We start from the raw sequence: 22,487 nt of genomic DNA on the forward strand, positions 1-22,487 counted from the left end.
AGGGGCCATGGTTTTGCGTCCTCGCTTTGCAGGGTTTGATAGCGGCGTGAACTTCGGCGGGAGAAAGAGCGTTGGCTGCAAGCGAAAACAAATTCTTGCTTCAACGGCTCGAAACCTCCGCTTTTGGGCTTTCGTGCCGTGGCTATTCTCGCTTGCCAGGGGTCCGGTATCGCTACCCGAACTCGCTACCGCGGAACGGCTTTAGCTTAGCGAGTTCGAATCCCTTGACGGGTGAAGATGGCTTTGACAGTCTCGATGTCATCCGTCAGGTTCGAATCACTGCCGAGGGAGGTTGTATCTGATAACTCGCTGAAATAATCACACTAAACAATGCCGTTCTTTTGAGTAGATATAACTATGATCTTTATTGTATCCGATTAAGAACCACTCGTCTACAAAACACACGCAATAAACATACAAAACTACTCCCATCTTATCACAGATTGTCAACTTATTATCCTGAGATTTTTATTCAGGCATTCACGCGCAAATTAAATTGTTCCTTCTATTTGTGATACCAATCACTGTCAGCTAGATACGAAGTACACGTCTTTCCTTCGATGAGTTCCTTTCCGTAAACGCTTCACATATTTCAACAACAGAACAACACTGGCTGGTGTAACCCCAGGAATCCGACTAGCTGCAGCAATCTACAGATATAAATCATGTTATTGAATTACCACGACTTCCATTTATATTGTGATTGATGAATTGACTGCAATGTAATTGAAATTCAAATCGACATGAGAACAAAAAGAGATTATGTGTTAACTTACCGTTTGTGGCCTTGCAGCATCCAGTTTAGATCGCACTTCGTTTGATATACTTAAACTACAATAGAGAAATTCAAATAAACATTTTTGAAATGGAATAACAAAAATCCTATTATAATTACTACAATGTACCCACCTGTGATAATCAAGGTCCTCTGGTAGTAAAAGTTTTTCTTCTTTTTTTACTTCTTCAATTTGTTGCATTTGTTCCTTTAGTGAATTATCATACATGGCTGAAATATCACAGAATAAATACTACATATGTCTCCGAAATATTCTACCTTGAGACTCGTCTTTCATGAACAGCTATTTGTACCTTGGATTTTGAGTTTCAGAGCCACTTGGGGGTTTTCAACAATCATATTGAAATCATCTGGAACAGCTGCAGCCAACATTTCACATGTCACGTCGTTTGTACCCAACAAATCAAATGCGCTAAAATAAACATGTTCTTTTTAGGAAGATTTCAGGAATGAATAGATGCAGGCAGCAGTTGAATTCACAATGGAACATGATCTTTCAATTCATTTGAAATCATTATGAAACAAACGTAAATTACGATATTAAGTGATGATTCTGGCTTGGTTTTAGCTTCAGTAATTTTCTCCAGTCTTGCATGGGTCTAGAAATGCCCATCAATCTATGCAAGCAGTCTTCAAATACATCCTTTTGAGCTTTATATTTTCTATATCTGCATTCATTAACACATCCCACATTATACCCTAAAATAGAGAAATAGTCACGAAGTAATTAATTTTGCACAGCAACAATCTGAATCGGCCACCTATTCATTTAGATTAGAGCTGTGTACAGTATATAGATGGCAGAGTGGTATATTGTAGCAACCTTATAATTGAATTTACCTATTTCTGTTAATCTATCATCCGCATTGTCTGGTCGTAAATGTAGTCGGAATTCGGCTCGACTTGTGAACATTCGGTACGGCTCATTCGTTCCTAAAGTTGTGAGATCATCGATAAGCACACCCGTATATCCTTCAGATCGACTTACTGTAAGAGCTTCCTTTCCCTGTACTTTACATCCAGCATTTATTCCCGCTATGATACCCTATTAGAAAATGTAAAATGTGTGATGACTCGAGCTTTAATCGAAGGATAAAATAGCGAAAATCTATTTGAAGAGCGACAACAGTTCTTTCATCAAAGGGATTGGTTTAGAAAGCACTGCTTCGATGTGTGAACCCTGATAACTAAACAAACCTGTGCAGCGGCTTCTTCGTATCCAGTTGTGCCATTAATCTGACCAGCAAAGAACAGATTGTTGATCTTCTTTGTCTCTAAACTAGTTTTCACCTGGCGTGGATCTATATAATCATACTCGACACCATAACCTGGAGAGTACCGGATTACAAAACTGAGACATAGACATACACAATTCTTCTCGGAAATACCTCATATATATTAACGAAGGAGATCTCTATTCTGGTGTGATATGTTCTTATTTGGATGTTGAACAGTAGCTATCAAATACCTGGTCTTATCATTTTAGCACTTTCTAATCCTGGTATATAGTTGATAAGTCTTTGCTGAACATCTTCAGGCAAAGTGCAGCTTATACCATTTGGGTAAACAGTATTGCTCTCAATGCCTAAAAATAACGACATTTTAAAATGATTAAACAATAGATCGATCCCGTGGAACATTATATATTCAATCAGTTTTTACCTTCTGGTTCCAGCCATATTTGATGAGAACGTCCCTCAAATCTCAATATCTTTGACTCTATTGATGGACAATATCTGAAAAACATAGAAATAACTTTGCATTTACAATGTGGTATGAATGGGAAAAATTAGCATAAATATCCTCAATTTGTCAGGGATGAAAATAGTTCAATCAGTTACCATAAATGATTTTATGAAAAGTTGAATATCACATACATAAAGAGATTGGAGATGACCTGACAGAAAACCAACAGATAGTGAGCAAATAATTGTACGTCGGCTTACAAGTTATTCAATACAAGACATACACAGTCATAGTTTGAGGAAAACAGGTAAAATTTTGTTCGGAAGACATCAGATTCCAAATCAACAGCCAAAATGCAGTGATTGATTCTTTTGGTGAAAATTGACATGGAAGTATGAATAGGTCACTGTTTCCTCTGAAAATCAATTCACTGATACTCTTGCTGCTACCATGAGAATACTAAAAGGCAATAAGCAAATTGAAAAATTCTTGATATCTCATGACATTTACGTCAAACATGATTCAATGTAGAAATTTCAGCTTTTGGTCTGCAGTAAAGCTAGTCTTGATACACGGTACATTTTTCCAGTGACCAGTTCCACTGACTACACTATTAGCATTCTGAACTGTTTTATTGTGACAATATAATGAGGCTATTCAAAATTTCTTCAGTAGCTTGAGGGCAATTTTGATCTATTATATCCCAGTGAAATGTAGTACATGTAGTAGCTTGGCCAAAAACCTCATAAATGAACTACAAAATGCTCTATTAGAGACTGGCAATGGCATCATTTATTCCTACCATGTCAGTGATTTATTCAATGGACCAATTTGAGAAAACCCACAGAAGCTAATGTTGTAAATCTTTAATATGACGTAGATCTGTCTATTTGCAAGTATTCACCTGAGGCAACTTAAGCAGTAGCTTGGGACATGCAAATCCAGAACAAATACAAATTGTCTTTTTTGCCAGACAAGATATACATTACATAAGTTCTCGAGATGTATAAATACAATCCCTTGGTAATACAGATTTATCCAATAAACCGCACAAAAAAGGAGGACCATATAGCTGATGCAATAAATAGAGCCAAAACAAGAAAGAATATGCATATCCAACGATGTTTATGCTGGTGACAACCCTTTATAAAATATAATATGAGTACATAAATTCCATACAGACACCAAGTTATGATCAATAAGGTCAAAACTGTCGATGCAATGCACCAAACAAACACTTGTCAATCACGGAAATGTTTTGATCAATATTTTCATTCATCACTGATTGTAGCCGGGAAGATATCTTTTTAGCCAGCAATAGACTGAAGTACCAGTTTTCTATCTGTGATACACATCAGAGATGAAAATATTCCAAGCAATTCAGGACGTTGTGAATGTAATTGAATAAGAGATGGGAAGCCAATGGCTGACAAGCCGAGATCCATAGTGGATATGTCGGATCAGATAAAAGCAAGACAAGAATACCAATGTTGAAGATAGAACACAATTGAATGCTCTTATTAGTGTTGAAATCTAAATTGAGTTCCTTGTATATGATGACCATGAACTCGTCCATGAAAACATCATAGATAAGTAGCCTTGGAACTGTGTACAGAATCAAAGAACAACGTTGGATACAGTTTTAACATCACCGCTGTCGCTGAAGTTGAACTTTATATAACATTCGTGGAATTAAAGAGATCTTTCAAAGACATTGATTGTCAACAGTATTTCCTGATTACAGTTGCGGGGAAGCTCAACTTACTCATTGTAATCACGACGATAGGAACGAAACATGACACTGGTTTGGTCTGGTTCCGACAAGAATTTGATTAGCAAAGGGTGAAACCATATGCCAGTCATACCTACCAATAATATAAAGTTCATCACCTTTCTATGAAGTATATGAAAGTCCTATGACTACAATTAAGAAATTGTATAATCATATATTCCTCTTTTCTTCAGTCACACTGACAATAAGGGTTTTACTATCCATTACAGACCATTAGTATTTATCATAGCTCACCAGAGAATGATAGGACTTTTTGCGATTGGGCTCAATTAATCACTGCCGTCAATGGATCAGAACACGTATAGGCACTTAGCTTAATCTCAATTCTGAATACCTAGCCAATCAGCTCAACCGGATAATCAGACTCCGCTAAACTGCAAACTCTGCTTTAAAGATTACAAGAATGTTTCACGAGAGATTGATTAAACCCCAAACACCTCTCCAGAACTGACACCAGCAATGGCAAATATATTTACATGGCAACATATTACCAGAGCTAATGACATAGCTTTCTACAAATTTTGCTGTGGGGAATGCAGAGATACACACATATATTCAGGGACTGACAGTAATCTATTCGTCAAAATTGACAAGAGGTGCAGCAGTGAATAGTACTGTACCTATTTCTGCCGACGAGTCTCCGAGCAGACATACTGTTGATCAGGGCAATTATGGACACATGTAGTACATGCTCTTATCAAAGTGTCCAATAATGAAAGGTGTCTTCAAGTCACTAGATTAATGATCGATGAATTCAATTTCCAGGCATAATAGATTTACGGATACTTTGTGAGAACAATTCTCAAGTTGTGTCATCATAGATACGAAAGATTTTCATATCGACAAAGCAACGGTATAATGATACCGAACTAGATCCAGAGAGTAGCGGTAAACATGGTGATCTCAAAAAAATCAGGCGATAACCATTTCATGATGGAATCACTGAGCCTTCTAGTCTAGCTTCATCTTTGCTTCATTTACAGTTGTTAATATTTCATCAGTTGATTTATAGCAAGCACGGAGAGCGCAGATATCCTTCCACTAATGGTTTCCGTTCACTAGCTTTTTGAGAAGTCATGGCCACATTTGACATTTCTACCAATTATTTGCCATTGAAAAAAATTGATAATCGATATCAATTGTTCAATCATCTCCATCTTGTTACATGCCACCAGTTGTTCATTACCAACATAATCATGATCCAATAACTTCAATGGTCACTTTTTAAAGATACAAATGCATACCAGAACATATGCTAATTACCTAAACATGTTGATTTACCAGAAATATGTCATTTCTAACTACCACACTAGATAATTCATTTATGCGTAATCATTCATTCTTATAAATCAAAGGCTTTTTTATATTCTGGAAATGGTAGGCCAAGCATTTTATTCATGATGACCTTGCAGTCCTGAATAGCCCTACTGTGGCCATAAAACCTAAACCAGACAGAACTAAGTAGTCCATTACTGCATGCCTAGGTGATTAGATGCACCATATTGCCACAGTGGTATCACCTAAAGGGCATTTTGTCCAGGATACTGATAATAAATACGTTGTACAAAAGTCATCAAATAAATGAAACTGTCATCATAGTAGTGTAGTAAGCCACTGACTGAGAATATCTATTTAAAGCAAGTGTCTCCAAAGTGCATGTGAAATTAAGGTTTTATTAACAAGCCATTATTGACGCAGTTCATTATTAAGAGTTATCATAGATGAGAGCATTCATTTATGGAATCTCGCTACAGTTCATCTGAACATATTCTAACACTGAAAAATCAAATAAGCAGAACTATTATTAACAAATTCATAAAATTGTTCGATGATGGACTGGATCAGAAAAATTGGTTCGCACTAAAAGGAATATGTAAGTGCATTACACGGTGTGCTCAGATACGCCAAGATGTCCTAAAAAATCAAAAGCCCATTACCAGACAGAATTATTAAGCTTTTCTTAAGTAAAAACCTATGATTATATGCATCTGCTACAAAGCGGAAACATCGTTCAGTAAGCTGTAAGCTAATTATATGAAAACATGGATGCTATATGAAAAAACAAGCATAAACGAGACATAAGATTGTGTTACCACACATGGTCCAAAATCTTCATATCTTAACCCCTTCTAACTTAAAACTCAGTCAAACCAAGAAGGATGTTGTGAAATACGTCTGAAAGAAATGAGGCTATTTGAGAAGTTACCCAGAGATCTTACTAGCAATGCAGCACTCGTGTTTAGAATTTTTTTTCAAACTATTACTAATGTTCCAGTAAATGCAAAATTTTTTATGGTAAAAGCGCCTAGTTTAACTGTGATCACTATTGTAAGCAAAGCCATTTCATACTGTCACATTCCATAGAACATTTTTGGCCCTTAATTGGAATTCGACTCTGCATGAGGGTGATGGAAATCTTTTAATTATCCATGCCAATGAGCAACGGTGGAATGGTGGAACTGTGACTCCGCTATTGGAGAATGATAGATCAGTCCCCATAGGATTTTGTAGCTTTGTCGGAGTACTGAACTTTATGTCGTCAATATGCGATGGAGTGGAAATAACTAGAGAACGCTGAGACCTAATCAGGCTTTACCACATATCGTAATATTTGATGAGAATTTCCTACAAAAGTTCAAGTATCTTGGAAAATTTTGATAAACCATTGATTTAAAAATATGCATTCACTTCAGGAAATTCAGGAAACAGATAACAACAAGTGATATCACGAATTCATGAATTCAAACTTCTAGTTTCTTTACCATAGATAGAATCATTCTGTCATAGGATCAGAGGTAATCAATGTGGCCATTTCTTGCTGCTGTTGAGGAAGCTTCAATTTTCCTTTTTGCTAAATAACACAGAATTAACAAGGCATGCAAGCCTAGTTGGACGGATGCATTGATGGGGAAGGACAGGGACTGATCAGTTGGTGTGATTGACACAGCATCAATCAACTAGCGTTTTCATTACCTAGAGCATGACCGTTGCGCAGGTTCTGATGAAACTGAGGTTCTCAACCACAGCATCAGCCTGCCCAACTCATCCCTGACTTATATAATATACTAATTGATTCCCATGGCTTGAAATGATTCCTCATACATCGGAAGGTTACATTCCATTATAACCGATATTACTCACGTATATCACTCATTTAACTACAATACACAAGATGTAAGTCAGTTATAGAGAACTAGTAAAAGTCGCCTTCGTTGAGCAAACAAAATATACTCATTAGGAATAGTTCAGGAGTGCCACGGTAATTCAAGATTATTCATCCATTCTGAGAGTCTTCTGCAGTGAGTAAGACATCGAGGTAAAACACACGAACCTAATCATTCTTACCAGTAGGGTTTACAAAAGATATTTCTGACCATGACAACAAGGTATACTGAATAATATGAATTATATGCACCAAACAAATATGAGACAGAAAACAATAGCACATCCGCCCATACTTAGGTGAACTGTTTAGGTTTGCAGACATTTGTAGAAAAATGCGAATTTTTGACAGGTAGCAACTGTTACTGCTTAACGTTTCTCAAGGAAAAATTAGTTACGAATAAGCATCTTAACTTGTACAACACTAGACAGCAAACCGTATGAAACCCCACACTGCAAGAACAATTTTTACAGTACAAGTGGTATTCCTAAATTACTATTCCTAAAATTCTAGTATGCTGATTAAAGAATCAGTGCTAAAAGGTTTTAATCAGACAATTCTGAAAGCTGACACGATATTAATGTTCAAGTAATGTAAAGTTCGCAAATTTCTAGCCATGACATCAGTGATTATTGTTAGCATGTTCAAACAAAAACATTTCACAAGTCTTTACTGTAAAAGTTTTTGTTTTCAATTCCAGTGGTTAACAGTTGTCGGATGTATAAGAGTCTATCAACGTAAATATATTGCACACGTCTTATAACAAGATTATGCCAATTTGCTGAAGGGCCAGTTCAGTTGGTTTTGGCCATTTAGCCCGCAGTTATACCAGGCAGAAGGTTGAAATAACCTTAATCAGATGTACAATATATTAGATAATCGATGAAGCCAACTGTTGCAGCCAGCCGTCATCATTAACCAAGTGGTCAGATGGTCGACATTTGGTTTACAAGCTCAATTTCTGGATTACTGCAACTGAACTAAACAGTCAGCCAGTCCGGGCTAGAGGGAAACCACTGCGCGAGCTAATTTCATTTCCATGAATCATGTCTAGATTCCGAGATGAGGGGATTTACAGCAAATATCATACAAGGCCCCAATCAGCTTAATAGGTGTCTCGAGGGCAAAAATAATCGCAAACACTACTCCACTGGGCATTAAGCTGCAGGTTTCTTGTAAAGGGATTGGTGTACATAGTGAAAATAATGTCATTGTGATTTGAGAGTAAGAATATGAATAAGATGTTGTGGCAGAAATAATTTTCTCAGTCTGACACATATTCCATATATAATGAGACTCGGGTGTTCGTGTTGCAAAAAAGGAAAAACAACAATATTTCATCAACTGATTGTTACATGGCATCGTTTTAGAGTCCAATAATGCTGTCAATAACAAATTTGATGACACAGATGGAAATGTGATGATTTTAATCAGCTATACATATGACAAGATCCAGTAATATCAACTCAACTGCGTCAAATATGGAAATCATGACAACGGCTTAATAATGCTAGCTGTTGATATAGTCGGGAAAAGTTCATCTTACTAACATTGATTACTTGCAAGAACAAGCTTCTGGTGGAATAGACGCTGCCATGTCGATTTCTGTCAAATAACCCATCAAGCTTGAAGCTACTGATTGAGAGTCTGTGAATTGATAAAGGGCAGATATGGATAGCTCGGCTATAATGCTCTTCGGTATTCATTTTGAACTCGGTAATTAGAAAACTTGTAGCCATCAACAAGAGGTCTTCCGCAGCAAGTTGTCAAAAATATTGATATATTTAGGGCCAGAAAAACTTGGGAAGAATAGGTGATTAAAGATTTTTGAAGAGGTAGGACTAATCAGACGATTGTAAGAAATGCTTCTGTTGATTTAGAATGGTGATAATTTTTGAAAAATTATCTCGTTGGCAGTTCACGTGTAGTGTTTCTGGCGGTTTGCTGCTAGTGACTACGACGTTGATTTTCGAACAGCTGTATTCCACCGCTGCGAGTGCCTGCAACACTGCTGATGTGGTGGTGGTTGCCAGTAGTGAACAACAGTTATAGGATCGCATCGGATATTGTATAAACACAGTGGACTAGTATATTATGGATTATACATGTGTCATTCACGGTAAGATCAAACGTCAAATGTCTCAAATTTACAGAAGTTCATTCAGTAGATCATACATAAGATTTCTAGTTAATTGATTTGGGTTATTATACTGTCGGTATCATTTCACAATACACTTGGCATTATGAAATGAAAAAATATGACAGGTATTGGAGGTTGTCTATGCAGCGGTATGTGTCCCCAATGTGAGCTAACCGTGGAATGATTAGCGCCATCGGGATACGAGATATTCATTAAATGATATCACATCTGTGACACACTGGTCGTGTCAATGATAACATACCACCATAATGAAAACTGGCATAGCATTAACATCGATGTTAATGCACTCATAATTCAATAAACCGCGATTAATCTGTTTTCGCATCTCAACCAAACAACTAATTATCACATAGACACGCAGACCAACTTTCAAAATGATATTGACTAATGAAATTAGTCGAATTTTCTAGGTGTAATATCTAAAAATATCTGAATTAGATAATAGAGTCTAGGATGAAATGAAACATTCATCTTTCTATGATTCTCGATCTAATTTCGATCGAGAAGCTGAGTGGGCTAGTCCACGTAAGACTATTTGATCATATTTCTTTTTCATCAACTATATTTACATCAACCACTCACGGAATTTCAACCATTTCACCTGCAAACAATGGCTTCACTCCATAGAGTTGGACAACAAATCATCACTTTCTACGACATCTTTTTCCATATTACTTATCATTATCCTATATAGACAACTTTCTATCGGTTAAAATCTATATATCGATAAAAGTACATTACGGAATCTATAAGGAGTTTCATCTGTCCACAGAATCGATCACCATATGCAGATATATTTATACAATAAATAGATTGAATATTGAAATCAAGGGATTATACGTAATTAATATCCGCACGTAGATGCCTTAAAAAATCATCCCACGATGGTATGTATACGTTAATAGCATACGGGGTATCATGAAGATTTTTTTTTACGAGATGTGTCGACAACGACGACGTGTTAATAAATTTTTAGTCAATAATATCCGCAGCGAGTGCGAGAGTGCACATGATAGGCAATAGTCGCAGTGAATGAAGTACTGAACGTTGTACTGAAGGATAAGTTTATTGATGGGCAAAAATAAATTCAGCCATACGGAATCTTATATATTGCGACCGATCCTAGCTCTTATGAAGTAGATATTAGCAATGATGAAGCCTCAATCTCCAACAACCATCGTAGCTGTGAAATTGAGCTGGAGTCTTTCATCGATCCGCGCTGTACGTTCTCAACGTTATTTCGGATCATTTTGCTTCTTATAACGATAGAACATTTAACGATACATAGTTTAAAATGCACGAATCGTCATAGAGTATTTACAGTTGACATTAATGAAGAGGATCAAATCGTTCATCGCTGAATTATCTCCACTTGAAGGACCAAGTCCAATCGTGATGCGTCCAATTGATTGTATTTAATGACATACACACATATGTATATATAGGAAGATCACTCTGATCAAAATGTTGGTTCAGGAGATCGTCTGGCAGTCAGACCAAATATAACTAAGTAACTAGAGTGAAGAAATTCCTTGATCTTAACAATTCATCAACCTCCAGCAAATCTCAGACATACAAATCTCGCGAACTAATCAAACTTCTTGGTTACGTCGTCTATATAAGATTTGTACCAATTCTAAGAAATGTTGAGCTCCTCGCTTACATTGTTATACTGTTCCTAAACAAATAAGTAAATGCCATGAAAATTCTTCAGACTTAACACTATAGATGCTATGTTTAATCTAGGAAGATGTTTCCCATATAACACCTCATTGTTTCCTGGCAAACTCGTATGCTGCCAATCAGTAGAACTTGAGGATATAGTAGAGCAGTACTTGGTGGAATAAACTCTCATCTAAGAGCAATGCTAACCGGAATATCTGACAGCCATTTTCAGTACAAACTTCTGAAAGAAGGCCTCCAGCAGCAGCAGTCAGTTCTAAGTTCATCCCATAATTTGAGTTTCCCCAATAAGGTTTATTGCATCGTAGTGTCATAGAGCATATTAGCTTCGTTTGTAAGGGCTTCTCAGCTGGAGAAAAATAGATTACCCCTATCATACAATCGACATAAATAGCTCAATTTTACTAATAAAATCTGCTATAGAAGCTCTGTAGAATTTTTCATTGATTGATAACTGAAAAAAAAGTTCATCCTGGATAATAAAAGGATCCGTCACATGCAACATGACATCAATACAAGATAGAAATCATTTTCGCTATTCAATTATCGAGATAAATGTTCCATTCAATCACCTCAGTGATCTACAATCCCCTTTCCAATCAGTACTCATCTAAAAGTGACTAGAAAATGTAAATTTATATTACAAGTCACTAGCTGGACTGATAAATGTCAATTATCATTATATTTCGACATAAGAAAAGTGATAGTTACGCCATTCAAGACTATCCAACATACAGAAAATTAGGATTTTTAGTCCTTTTGAAAAATTGGAAGTCCCTGTTCATGGCAAATGATTCTGATATTTGGCGCGACAGTACTTGAACTTTAATTCAGTGATAATTGAGATTTATATTGTGTGCACAAGGGGGGATGATATATTTAGATTGCTTCAAGAGATGGCAATCCGTAAGAAGATCCTTAGAAAGTCACCATCACGAGACAGTAACAAACGTTTCAAGATTCATGGTTTGAAATTAATGAAGTGTCAGTGAAAACTGGCATACTGAACTGGCGATAGTGCGCGATAGAATGTGAAAACTGGACTTGATGTTGGACTTGTAATACTAAATGATTACCCTCTGCAGTAAGATATGTATTGTCACTTGAAGCAATTTGTAATGAAGATTCAATATTGTGCATTAGAATGTTCTCACGCAAAGCAAGCAAGCATTCCGTTCGTATCTGCGAAGCCATAGCGGAATTACACCTACACTGCATGTGTGTACTATGTAGAACGCAAAAAGAGGGAAACATGAAACTGAATCAACCAATAAAATAACCTGTCGCAGCCGCACAATACTTAATGTTCGATAAAAAGATACATACACAGCAACATCGTTTAATTTGAAACGATAATTACGACACGCACACACACATACACATACAGATTCATCACAGCATCATTTTCAATGCGTTTCTGGGCACCATTCGTCTTTCACTTTCAGGGAATAAGTGAGCATCGATTCTGACTGGCAGAAATCCATTGGGAATGGGGTCTCATTAATTTTGTTCATGGATGCTCATGTATATCGTCTCAGTTGTTGGACAGGCATCAAAAACTAACAGAAATTCAGGCAGCGATATTTTCTCTTTGAAAAAGTCACTTCACTTACTCTCAACATTTGCTGAAATATTAAAGCATATATCCATGCATTGAACAAGTCACCTGCTTGAACACTAAACCACTTAAATGATGGCAGATGTGTGATTGTGCTGTATATTCAGAAGTAAGATCGCATTGGAACAATTCATACATATCTGTAAAATAATCCTTAACGATCGAGTTCGCTTAATTCCAGAATATTATAGCTGCGTGGGCAATAAATCCCACAAAGCACATGAAGAATAGAATAGTACCAATGAACTAAACTTTTAATTGAAAGATACAATTACAGTTCAATCAATTAGAATAATTAATGAGATTCGATGCTGTTCAATATTTCACTGAGCTGGGATTGCGGGAGAGATGGAGGTTCACGATGATTATTAGTGAATCCAGGATACAGCCCTGGGAAATGCTCAGGCAGAAAATAAAATCCATAATAGATTTTCAGATATACGAAGCTTTCATCACATATATCAGGCCGATGATGGATTATTACAGTGTCAATAAATGAAGTCTGCGAATGAATATGCACAAATATCTCCATATCACTATCAATGATTTGAGATCAAAATCTACAAACCCTTAATCATTTGAAAAAAAAAATGAAAAAAATGGACCAAATAAAAGAAATACAGTTGGTAGTACCAATTTTTCCTAGCCATAGAGAGAAAATCAAAATTTCCGTAGCTTTTCTAGGGCCTGGAGAAAAACTTTCCAAAACCTATGGGCACCCTGTCAGACATTATATCACATATACTAGCTGGCAAACTGATTTTATATATGATTTTATATTCTGATCATTTGAAGCGGCTTAAATCTCCTACACAAACATATTTAGTAAGTAACAAAAGAGATATAGGAATGGAATGAGCTGATTAAGCAAAGAGCATTCTTCCCATGTACTGGTTCACTGGAAGAAAAAAACAATGTGAATACCGACAAGAAATAAGAGAAGCGGGCTGCCGTTCTCCTGACACTCAGTTATCTTAGAAAATATTGTGCAAAACTTCAATGAGCTACAAATAGGAAAGAACTAAATGTTCATTCCTCCTTAAGACTGAATGCAATAAAATATAAACCTCCCATTCGAATAAGAGCTCGATGTATGGGATTCTTATTCTAAGTGCTGTCTGGTATAAAATGATGACAAGTTGACATTTTTTCATAATGTCAAGAACATCAGCAACCACTGCCAATCGATCGGGACATCGCTTGACATAAGGTTACCGGTTACTGAGGAAGGATGGCTCAAATCATAGATATAAAAATAATTCATTTTCATATCTCTGTTAGTATTGTTCACCATGTTGGTGATGTACAGAATGAATTCAGCTATTGATGTATCAGCTGGTTATATTTGCTCAATGATCCAGCTTTTCAATTTCCGTGAACTTTCAATTCTCTAGTTAATCTACTGTTTCACCGTTATGCAGTTAGACACCGATAACAATTATCGCAGTCAGAAAAAAGACCAATCTAGATATCTCCCATCCAACAAATATCTCGTACCCAACGCAACAGTTACTTCGGGTATTATTCTATTCGGTCACCATTTTACTCAGCAAATATTTAAAGAGGCTGGTGTTACTTCATATTGCTTTTAACCCCGATAGACCTCTAGTCTTCACATAACTCAACGATGAGCGCAGTTGCTCACTGAAAATGAGTAATTTCATAGCACATATTTGTGAACAAATCATACTAAAGTATATAATACATATCTATATATATTTCCATAGTATATCTATATGTTTACAACAATTAACACAGGTCAGTCACTGTACTGCTATTTATGGCGATTCTCCATTCTTGTTGAAGAGCAAATAGTAAGTACCCAGTATATTAAGGACCAGAGGGTCATAACACGGGTACATGAAATAACTCTTTAAGACTCCAGGAGGTAGTAATGCATTATTCCTATAATGGCTATAATGGCTCAGGATAGCACTTCTGGAATATGATTAAATGATCATCATATTTGATATAAGTGTGATAATCAACAACTCTCATAAGTGAATAGATAAGATTAACAAATGAACTCTTAGGTAGGTAAGTGAGATTTGAAGCAGCTGATAATGACAATTATGAAGTATCTAAAAAATATTTGAAAGGTCAAGTATTTAACGACTTTTCTACTCATTATTATGGAATCAATTGATATAAAAAAATTGATATATTCGTCAGGATAATGAGAAATTGGAGTTCCAAGTAAACCAATGAAAATCTACAACTGGAAATTCAATTGTACATTTCAAGTTCGGATTTTACCAAAGGTTAGCAATGCATGACCAGCACTGAATGGCGAACGCATTACTCTTAATCGTTTTATACATATATAAACAGTGAAAAGTATTGTTTAACTCAATTGTCAAAGTGTTGAAAAGAATGTTAGTCAAATCAGTAACAACAGGTACAAATAGTAATAAACATTTACAAGTACTTTGAACTGCTTTATGTTGTACTTTGACAACACATCACCGCTGGAAAAAGGGCCAGATATTTTCAAATATGCCATAGGATTAATACTGCTACAGCTAAGAAAGACATTTTCATAATGCACTGCTACAGCTAAAAAAGACACCTTTCATAATGCACTAAAAACCAAAATGGTTAAGTACTGAAGAGCCGATTGATTCAGAGATCACAGCCAACGATTGTTTAAGACAGTAGCAGTTAATTCATATTCATAATGCAAATACTTGCCTAGATAACATATATTCATATTGTTTTGCATTATCTAATTCATGTTTCATGAAATATTGCAGATGTTTTGGAGTATTGATATATAGACGGCACGGTTTGATCAACAGGTGACTTGAAACCAACTACATGAACTACAGTGACATCACGACTTGTCCATAGACGGAGGAACGCTATAAATTGATATACAAAAACATTGGCTGTTTTAACATGGAAAAATGTACGAATACCATAAGTGAATTACATGTAGCAAAGTTTTACTGATATTGATGCACAGTCTTGAGTAGATTCGTGCATCAATCATCCAGTTGATAAGTTGTGTGTGGCTTCATGAATACGCTCAGGATATGGAAATATACAGCTGATTTCAGCTACACGAAATCGAGTCAAAAATGTCCGGACACAATGCATCAATCCACGATGCTGACCACGCTAGCATGGACCAAAGCGAGGCATTTTACCTCTTCATCATGTCAGCAACTGGTATTTTCCTCAACCTCATTATTATCTTGATATGTGCTATCAAGTCAAGTATGCAACGTATGACAAGCGCATTCCTTATTCACGGCTGCATTTTGGACATCGTCAAGTGTGCGTACTGTATCCCGTTCGGCATGAGTATCCTCACCCATGAACCACCTGAGTTTTGCAAATTCATCGGCGGTTCTTACATCATAGTGATATCTGCTTATATCTTCAATATGATTTGCATGGTGTGCTCGGAAGCGTACAATTTCGCCGATGACCAGTTTGGAGGTAGTAATACCGGTAATATCTGCTGTGTGATATTCGGAATAGTCATGATATACATAGGCAGTGTCATTTTGCATCTCGGACCAACGATCGTAGGAGGCAGTTTCCAATTCAATAAAATTCTCGGCCAGTGCGTGTTCGACTATGGACAAACTCCCGCATATGTCATATACATCATGTGGGTTTTAGTCACTACTCTTTCGATGGGAGCGATATGCCATTACTTGTGGACATTTTACAAAAACGTCAAGAACCACAACGAACGACGATTAACGAACATAATTCGAGCTTCCATGGAACAGGGAACGGTGCCGGACGAGCCGCGTATACCTCCGCATAAAGTACGCAAACTCGTTCAAGATGCGATGAGTCGCGTGCGTTGCTTTACCATCATTCTAGTCGTGTTTGTTATTAGTTGGTATCCATTGTTTATAATAACGATTGCCGATCCGAACTTCAACTTTCCGCCGACGATGTACATTATGATGACGCTTATCGCGTGGTCGCACGGCACGTTCAATCCCGTCATATTCTTGCTCGTCGATAACAAACTGAATGTGATACGCAACTTAATCTGTCGAAATTGTGATAAAACGCCATCCGTGAAAGAAAACTTTCCGCTAATGTCTCCTACGTTCGCTCGCACAAGTTCAATACAAATGTTCGAACGGGTTGGTTGTAGATTATGCCACGAAGGCAAATCTCACAACACAAATTTATGCAATGGCCGTTTAGGTAATGGCGGCCTTGTGCGCAATAATTCATTCTGTGAAATACACACTGTAAGTGACTGTTGATGAATTATGTGTTTTCTATGTTAAGATTTCATACTCAGCTCATTGTAAATAGTCATCATTTTATATCAATTTGTATTCTGAGCAGACATTGGGATATGTACAATATTTGACGCGTACAATTTGGTTTTATTGAGATTGGTACCTTTATCTCCTATAATCGGAAGGAATCCCAAACATCTCTTTCTCTATCAGTTACGTCAGTCTTTCTAATCAGATTACATGAAAAGGGTATCAATGTCGTAAAATCAATTCGATGTTCATAGATAATCAGCCGTTCTTTCAAATCCGAAATCCGATGTAAATGTCTAAAGACTATTGATACTATTGACAATCCCGTCAGTCTGATCTATTCTTTTCGTAGCAAAATGTCAGCATCGAGTCACGAAAGCTCAAGATTTGGAAAAAGATGCTGCAAAATTCAAATTTGAAAAGAACTCAGAATGAGTGATTAGATTTAACTATCAATGAACGCTGTTCAAAGATGTTAAAATGGATATACCGGTAAGAATCTCTTGAAATCTAACATTAAATTGGCTTCTATGAAATTACACGTGTGTTGTGCTATTTTCTGAATACAAAATATCCATATCCAAATTGATTTAAGGAGACTTAACTTGCAGGTTACGGTATTAGACTACATAACATACCCGTTTGAAAATTGTTTTAATATAAACTTGATGCCATTAGTAGCATTGATGAGGTTCAAATAAAATATAGAGCATTTTTGCCCTTTAGCATTTAATCAACCAAACAGCTGTCATAAGGAAATGTCACTTACTTTTTGAAATTTATTGATTGATTTTGAGTGATCAATTTTCTTGTGAAAGTGATTGTTCTGATTACGTTTGAATCGGCGATGTCTGTTTTGTTATTAGAATACTGTACACCGTTCAACGATATACCTGATGAATAAAGTCAAAGTGTATACAACGAAACAAATTCATTTCAGCGTGATCTTTTTCCTAATTGAATGCCACAAATGGAGGCAGAAAATGTATCCCAACCAACTCAAGTTGACGTGTATTGGAAAACAATGTCATAAACTAGAATGACCATGAAATCATCTGATTCCTTGAGTGCATGAATACGTATTATTGTTTATTCATGGCACAACCACTGAGAATTAACCCACCATGATGTGATGTATTGCTTGTTCTAACCAATTTATCCGATGCCTACTCCCAACGTGTCATGCAGAATGCTTCCCTTCTTATTAATCAAAATACATGTCCATGTCCGTCTGTAACTGAGATCCTCCAGTATCACCAATTGAAGAAAAGACAATGGAACTAATCAACCAAAGAAATAGCAGATGGTTGCTAAACTCCCACTTTGATATTTGATAGGTTACAACGGCCAAATATCAGAGATTAACTCCTTTTCAATCTGTTTGAAAACCAAACGGCTATATTTCCAAGAAGCAACACTGAATAAATCATGATTCATGTAGATGTTTTTGTATGAAAGGAAGTAACTAAATTACTCAACAAAATATCGCCTACTTCCTAGACCGTCATCAACAACTCTAAAAACCTATCTTACCACAGACAGAGGATAAACAGAAAAATCACAGGATCAAAATAACATATCCATATATAGATTTTTCCAAATACAAAGCAACTGCTCAAATTTACTGCTACAAGCCATTAAATTGTGGATAGAAAAAGTTGTTAGGGTATGTATTGAGTTACAGCTGTTATTTGTAAATCCCACAAGAATTGATTTTTGAGATTTCATTTTCTGGTTTGTACAGATATAAACTGCGCAGACAACAATTTGGAAGCATCAAATATTGCATTTATCAGATTTCCCGTGATCTCAATGCAGAGAAATTATTGGTCTGGAATTGGTCTGAACACATTAGATTGCCATTTAGGATATTTTATTTCCTCACACAAAAGACTACAGATCAGAAAAATAGAAAATAAAAACACAACAAAAGTTAAATTTTTCCAAGAAACAGAAAAATTCTGAGAAATAGGTGCAGCACAAGTATTTAACATACATACTTGAAAAATTCTTTCATCTTTCAAAAGACTCTGAACAACTGATAAATGCAATGCTATCAACTATCATGCAAGAGACAGGCACGTTTTTATCTATCAGACGAAACCCATCTCAATGATGAACACAGCCGCACAAGTACCAATAGGACAAAGTTTTCTTATGCTGACAGAACAACATAGAAATGACTACTAACATGAAAAAATTCATCACTGTGGAGATACCAGAGGCACTTAGTATATATCTATGGATATCTAGACAGCATCGCTAAATAGATGCAATTACCACTACAAAATGCCACTTTTCTTTCTACGTTAGTTGACAGTCCAGTCACGGAATGGTCAACTGCACTTCACAAAATGAATAATACGGCTAATAGATAACAGAAACAGACAAGCGAACAATTCCTTTACTATAGCCATTTTTGATCAATTCATAAATCATTAAATCTAGCTTAGTGTAATATGGCTTAATCATCAACACTTCTAAAAGACATTTCCAGGTTGGAATATAAAATAAACGGCATAAAGAAATAATTAATTCCATACAATAAATAAGAACATACATAAATCTCACTACACTACAAGAAGTAAGACTTGCTGCACAAGGGCACCATCTTTACATATGCAACAGTACTACAGCGTACATACCTTGGTCCACTTGTTTCCTGCATTACATGAATGTTCAGATGATTATTTTCTCTGATTAATTTTGCAACTTGCTCATTTGTGTGTGTCAGATAACATTTAACTTGATCAGCAGCCTACAAGCACATATACCGGGCATGAACATGTTTGTTGTTTAGTCAATAGCCTATGAACAACTTTGGCGTTTCTTACATTAATCCAAACTTTTTCATTAAGAAATGAGAATGGTACAGGTGGATCATCACCATACATGGGTTGTACTTTAGAGTAGTCAATGGTATTTCCATCAATTCTTGGTGGAGTACCTACATACAAACATGAAATTCCAATTAATGTTTCAATCAATCCATAGTTACCAAAACGCAACTTCCAAGCCATATACTTCTAACAAAAGTTTGTGGAAGAAATTTTTACCAGTTTTCAGCCTTCCAAGAGAAAATCCTGCCTCTTCAAGGGTCTTCGCTAATCCAATTGCTGGAGCATCCCCAATCCTTCCAGCAGGGTATCTATTCAGGCCAATGTTTATCATACCACGCAGAAAAGTGCCAGTAGTTAAGATCACACATTCGCTATAAATTCTTTCCCCAGATTCTGAAACAATTTTTAATGAAATGAAGGACTTAGTTACTTTCTAATTCTAGTCAATCCAATGTCTAAAAGGATATTGAATAATATATAAACGTAACTATATCTAGAAAATAAGATACCCACCCAAAATGACTCCATTGCATTTATCCTTTCCTTCTGTAGCTGTTTGAATGATGAGGTCTTCCACCGGAGCAGCAACTATTGTCAAATTAGGAACTTCTTTCAGGAATTTCTGTATATTTTTCTTGTAGATGCTTCGATCAATCTGTGCTCGGGGTCCCTAAAATTCATAGTTTACCATAACTAAATATGGCTAACTATGTATGGCATTTACAATGCAGTTGAAATCACATAAAACTCACCCAAACTGCAGGTCCTTTTCTTTTATTCAAAATCTTGTACTGTATTCCAGACTTATCTGTAATCATATGAAATTAGACATAAAAAATAACACAACACAGTAATTTTTCATATGAATCGCATCTACCGGTACCTATTTAATTATATAAATCTTACCACAAATGGCTGCACACACTCCATCAAGTGCATCTATTTCCTTCATTAAATGTCCTTTGCCTATTCCACCAAATGCAGGATTGCATGACATTTCCCCTGAAAATAGAAAAGCCAATCCTCATAATGTCCTCCAAGTATAACAAAATATGCAACACAAGGTGGAATTCCACTCATTGATACAAACCCAAAGTTTCTAACTTATGTGTGACCAGTAGCGTTTTTACTCCCATTCTAGCTGATGCACAAGCTGCTTCTGTTCCTGCATGACCACCACCGACAATAGTGACTTCATATCTATTATCACACAAAACTGAAGAGGAGAGATATCTTTTTCCAAGCTGCAACTGGCAGCGGAGTAGATGCTTGGATACCTTGTATGAATACATCATCTATTAACAAACGGAAACAAAAGATATCAGAGATATATAAGCTCACTCATTATATTGTTGAATCCTACATAGGCCCCTATCCTATTGAAGAGTAACAGACGTTATGTACAGGTTCTCGTTGGGAACAACGTCTAGGTACTAACTAAACTTATCAAAGAGAGACAAAATAAATCTTCTTCTTCCATATAGGCTACCGGTACTGTCAGCATCAACTTTATTGATGAATCATACACACTTCTGGTGTGCGCGAAAAAAAAGGAATAAATATAAGTATCAGAAACTGTCTTATGTTTTTTGTTTAGGAAGTGGATATTTTGCCGATACAGTATCATTTCATTAACTACATATAGCACTGAACCTAGCCTAACTCTATCCCTAGCTGTAAAACAGACCCTTAACTTAACTTAACTAGACACAAATCCTATCAAAAAAATTAACCCTATACCTACTGAAATAGTTTTGCTATTCTTATTGGGAAGGGATTCGAACTCACTAAAGCTACAGTCGTTCCCTGTACCCGTTGACCTTGTGAGGCATTACTAGCCAACCAGAATGATTCCGGTCGTACCAATCACAGCGCTTGTAACAAACAACACTAGGCTTCTGTTGGATTTTCCGTTAAATGGACCAATCATCGAATGTTCTAACCAACAACGAAGTATTTTGCAAGTTGATATATGACATCATGCGCAAAAGCGCCAGTCAGTAGGCCTAATGAAATCACGCGTTGTGAGGCCAAGGGGCTGGTGGAAGCAAATTGTGAAATTAAAATACAGACAGGTTACTGACTAGTTCGGGCAGCGACATCAGACTCCTGACTAGCGAGGATGTGTAGGGCCTGAATATCCAAGGCTGTCTCCGTAAGATCATTTTGATTTGTACAAATGTATCTTTTCTAATTTGGCCTTTTTTGGGGGGGAATGAGCACTCGCGTAGGCCTTGCCCTTAGGTTGTTTTCGAGATTTTAAGCGCACAACATGTATATTTGATATGTGAATGAACTAATTAAATGATTATTTTGATTCCCATGAAAACTTACTCAAACCGAGCGTGTCATAATCAAGAAATTGGGAAATTATCAATTATCGCCTGAATAAAATTTATTTTCCAGAATTACATGGGCGCGGCCATTTTGATTTGGACAACGAAGCGGACAGTTACATCAGTTTTCCCTAATCAACGCTATCGGTCGTGGCCGGTGGCGTT

At 36.4% G+C, this 22,487-nt stretch overlaps 2 protein-coding genes across 2 annotated transcripts; one reads left to right on the forward strand and one right to left on the reverse strand.

The window, feature by feature from the left end:
• Positions 1-354: 354 nt before the first annotated feature.
• LOC141899872 (5-taurinomethyluridine-[tRNA] synthase subunit MTO1, mitochondrial-like) lies at positions 355-22,423 on the reverse strand. Its single transcript, XM_074786467.1, has 17 exons — positions 22,321-22,423; positions 21,077-21,281; positions 20,893-20,988; positions 20,739-20,794; positions 20,500-20,656; positions 20,203-20,379; positions 19,981-20,093; positions 19,792-19,904; positions 2,459-2,532; positions 2,265-2,381; positions 1,994-2,124; positions 1,637-1,841; positions 1,333-1,495; positions 1,090-1,208; positions 910-1,006; positions 777-831; positions 355-650 (listed from the first exon to the last, which is right to left on the reverse strand). Exons 2-17 carry the CDS (start codon positions 21,279-21,281, stop codon positions 528-530), a joined length of 2,001 nt encoding a protein of 666 aa, XP_074642568.1. The 5' UTR covers positions 22,321-22,423; the 3' UTR covers positions 355-527.
• Positions 15,980-17,141, forward strand: LOC141900837 (uncharacterized). Its single transcript, XM_074787883.1, has one exon. It carries the CDS (start codon positions 15,980-15,982, stop codon positions 17,135-17,137), a length of 1,158 nt encoding a protein of 385 aa, XP_074643984.1. The 3' UTR covers positions 17,138-17,141.
• Positions 22,424-22,487: the final 64 nt, after the last annotated feature.

Source organism: Tubulanus polymorphus, chromosome 2, assembly GCF_964204645.1.
Source record: "Tubulanus polymorphus chromosome 2, tnTubPoly1.2, whole genome shotgun sequence".
Classification (NCBI taxonomy): Eukaryota; Metazoa; Nemertea; class Palaeonemertea; order Tubulaniformes; family Tubulanidae; genus Tubulanus; species Tubulanus polymorphus.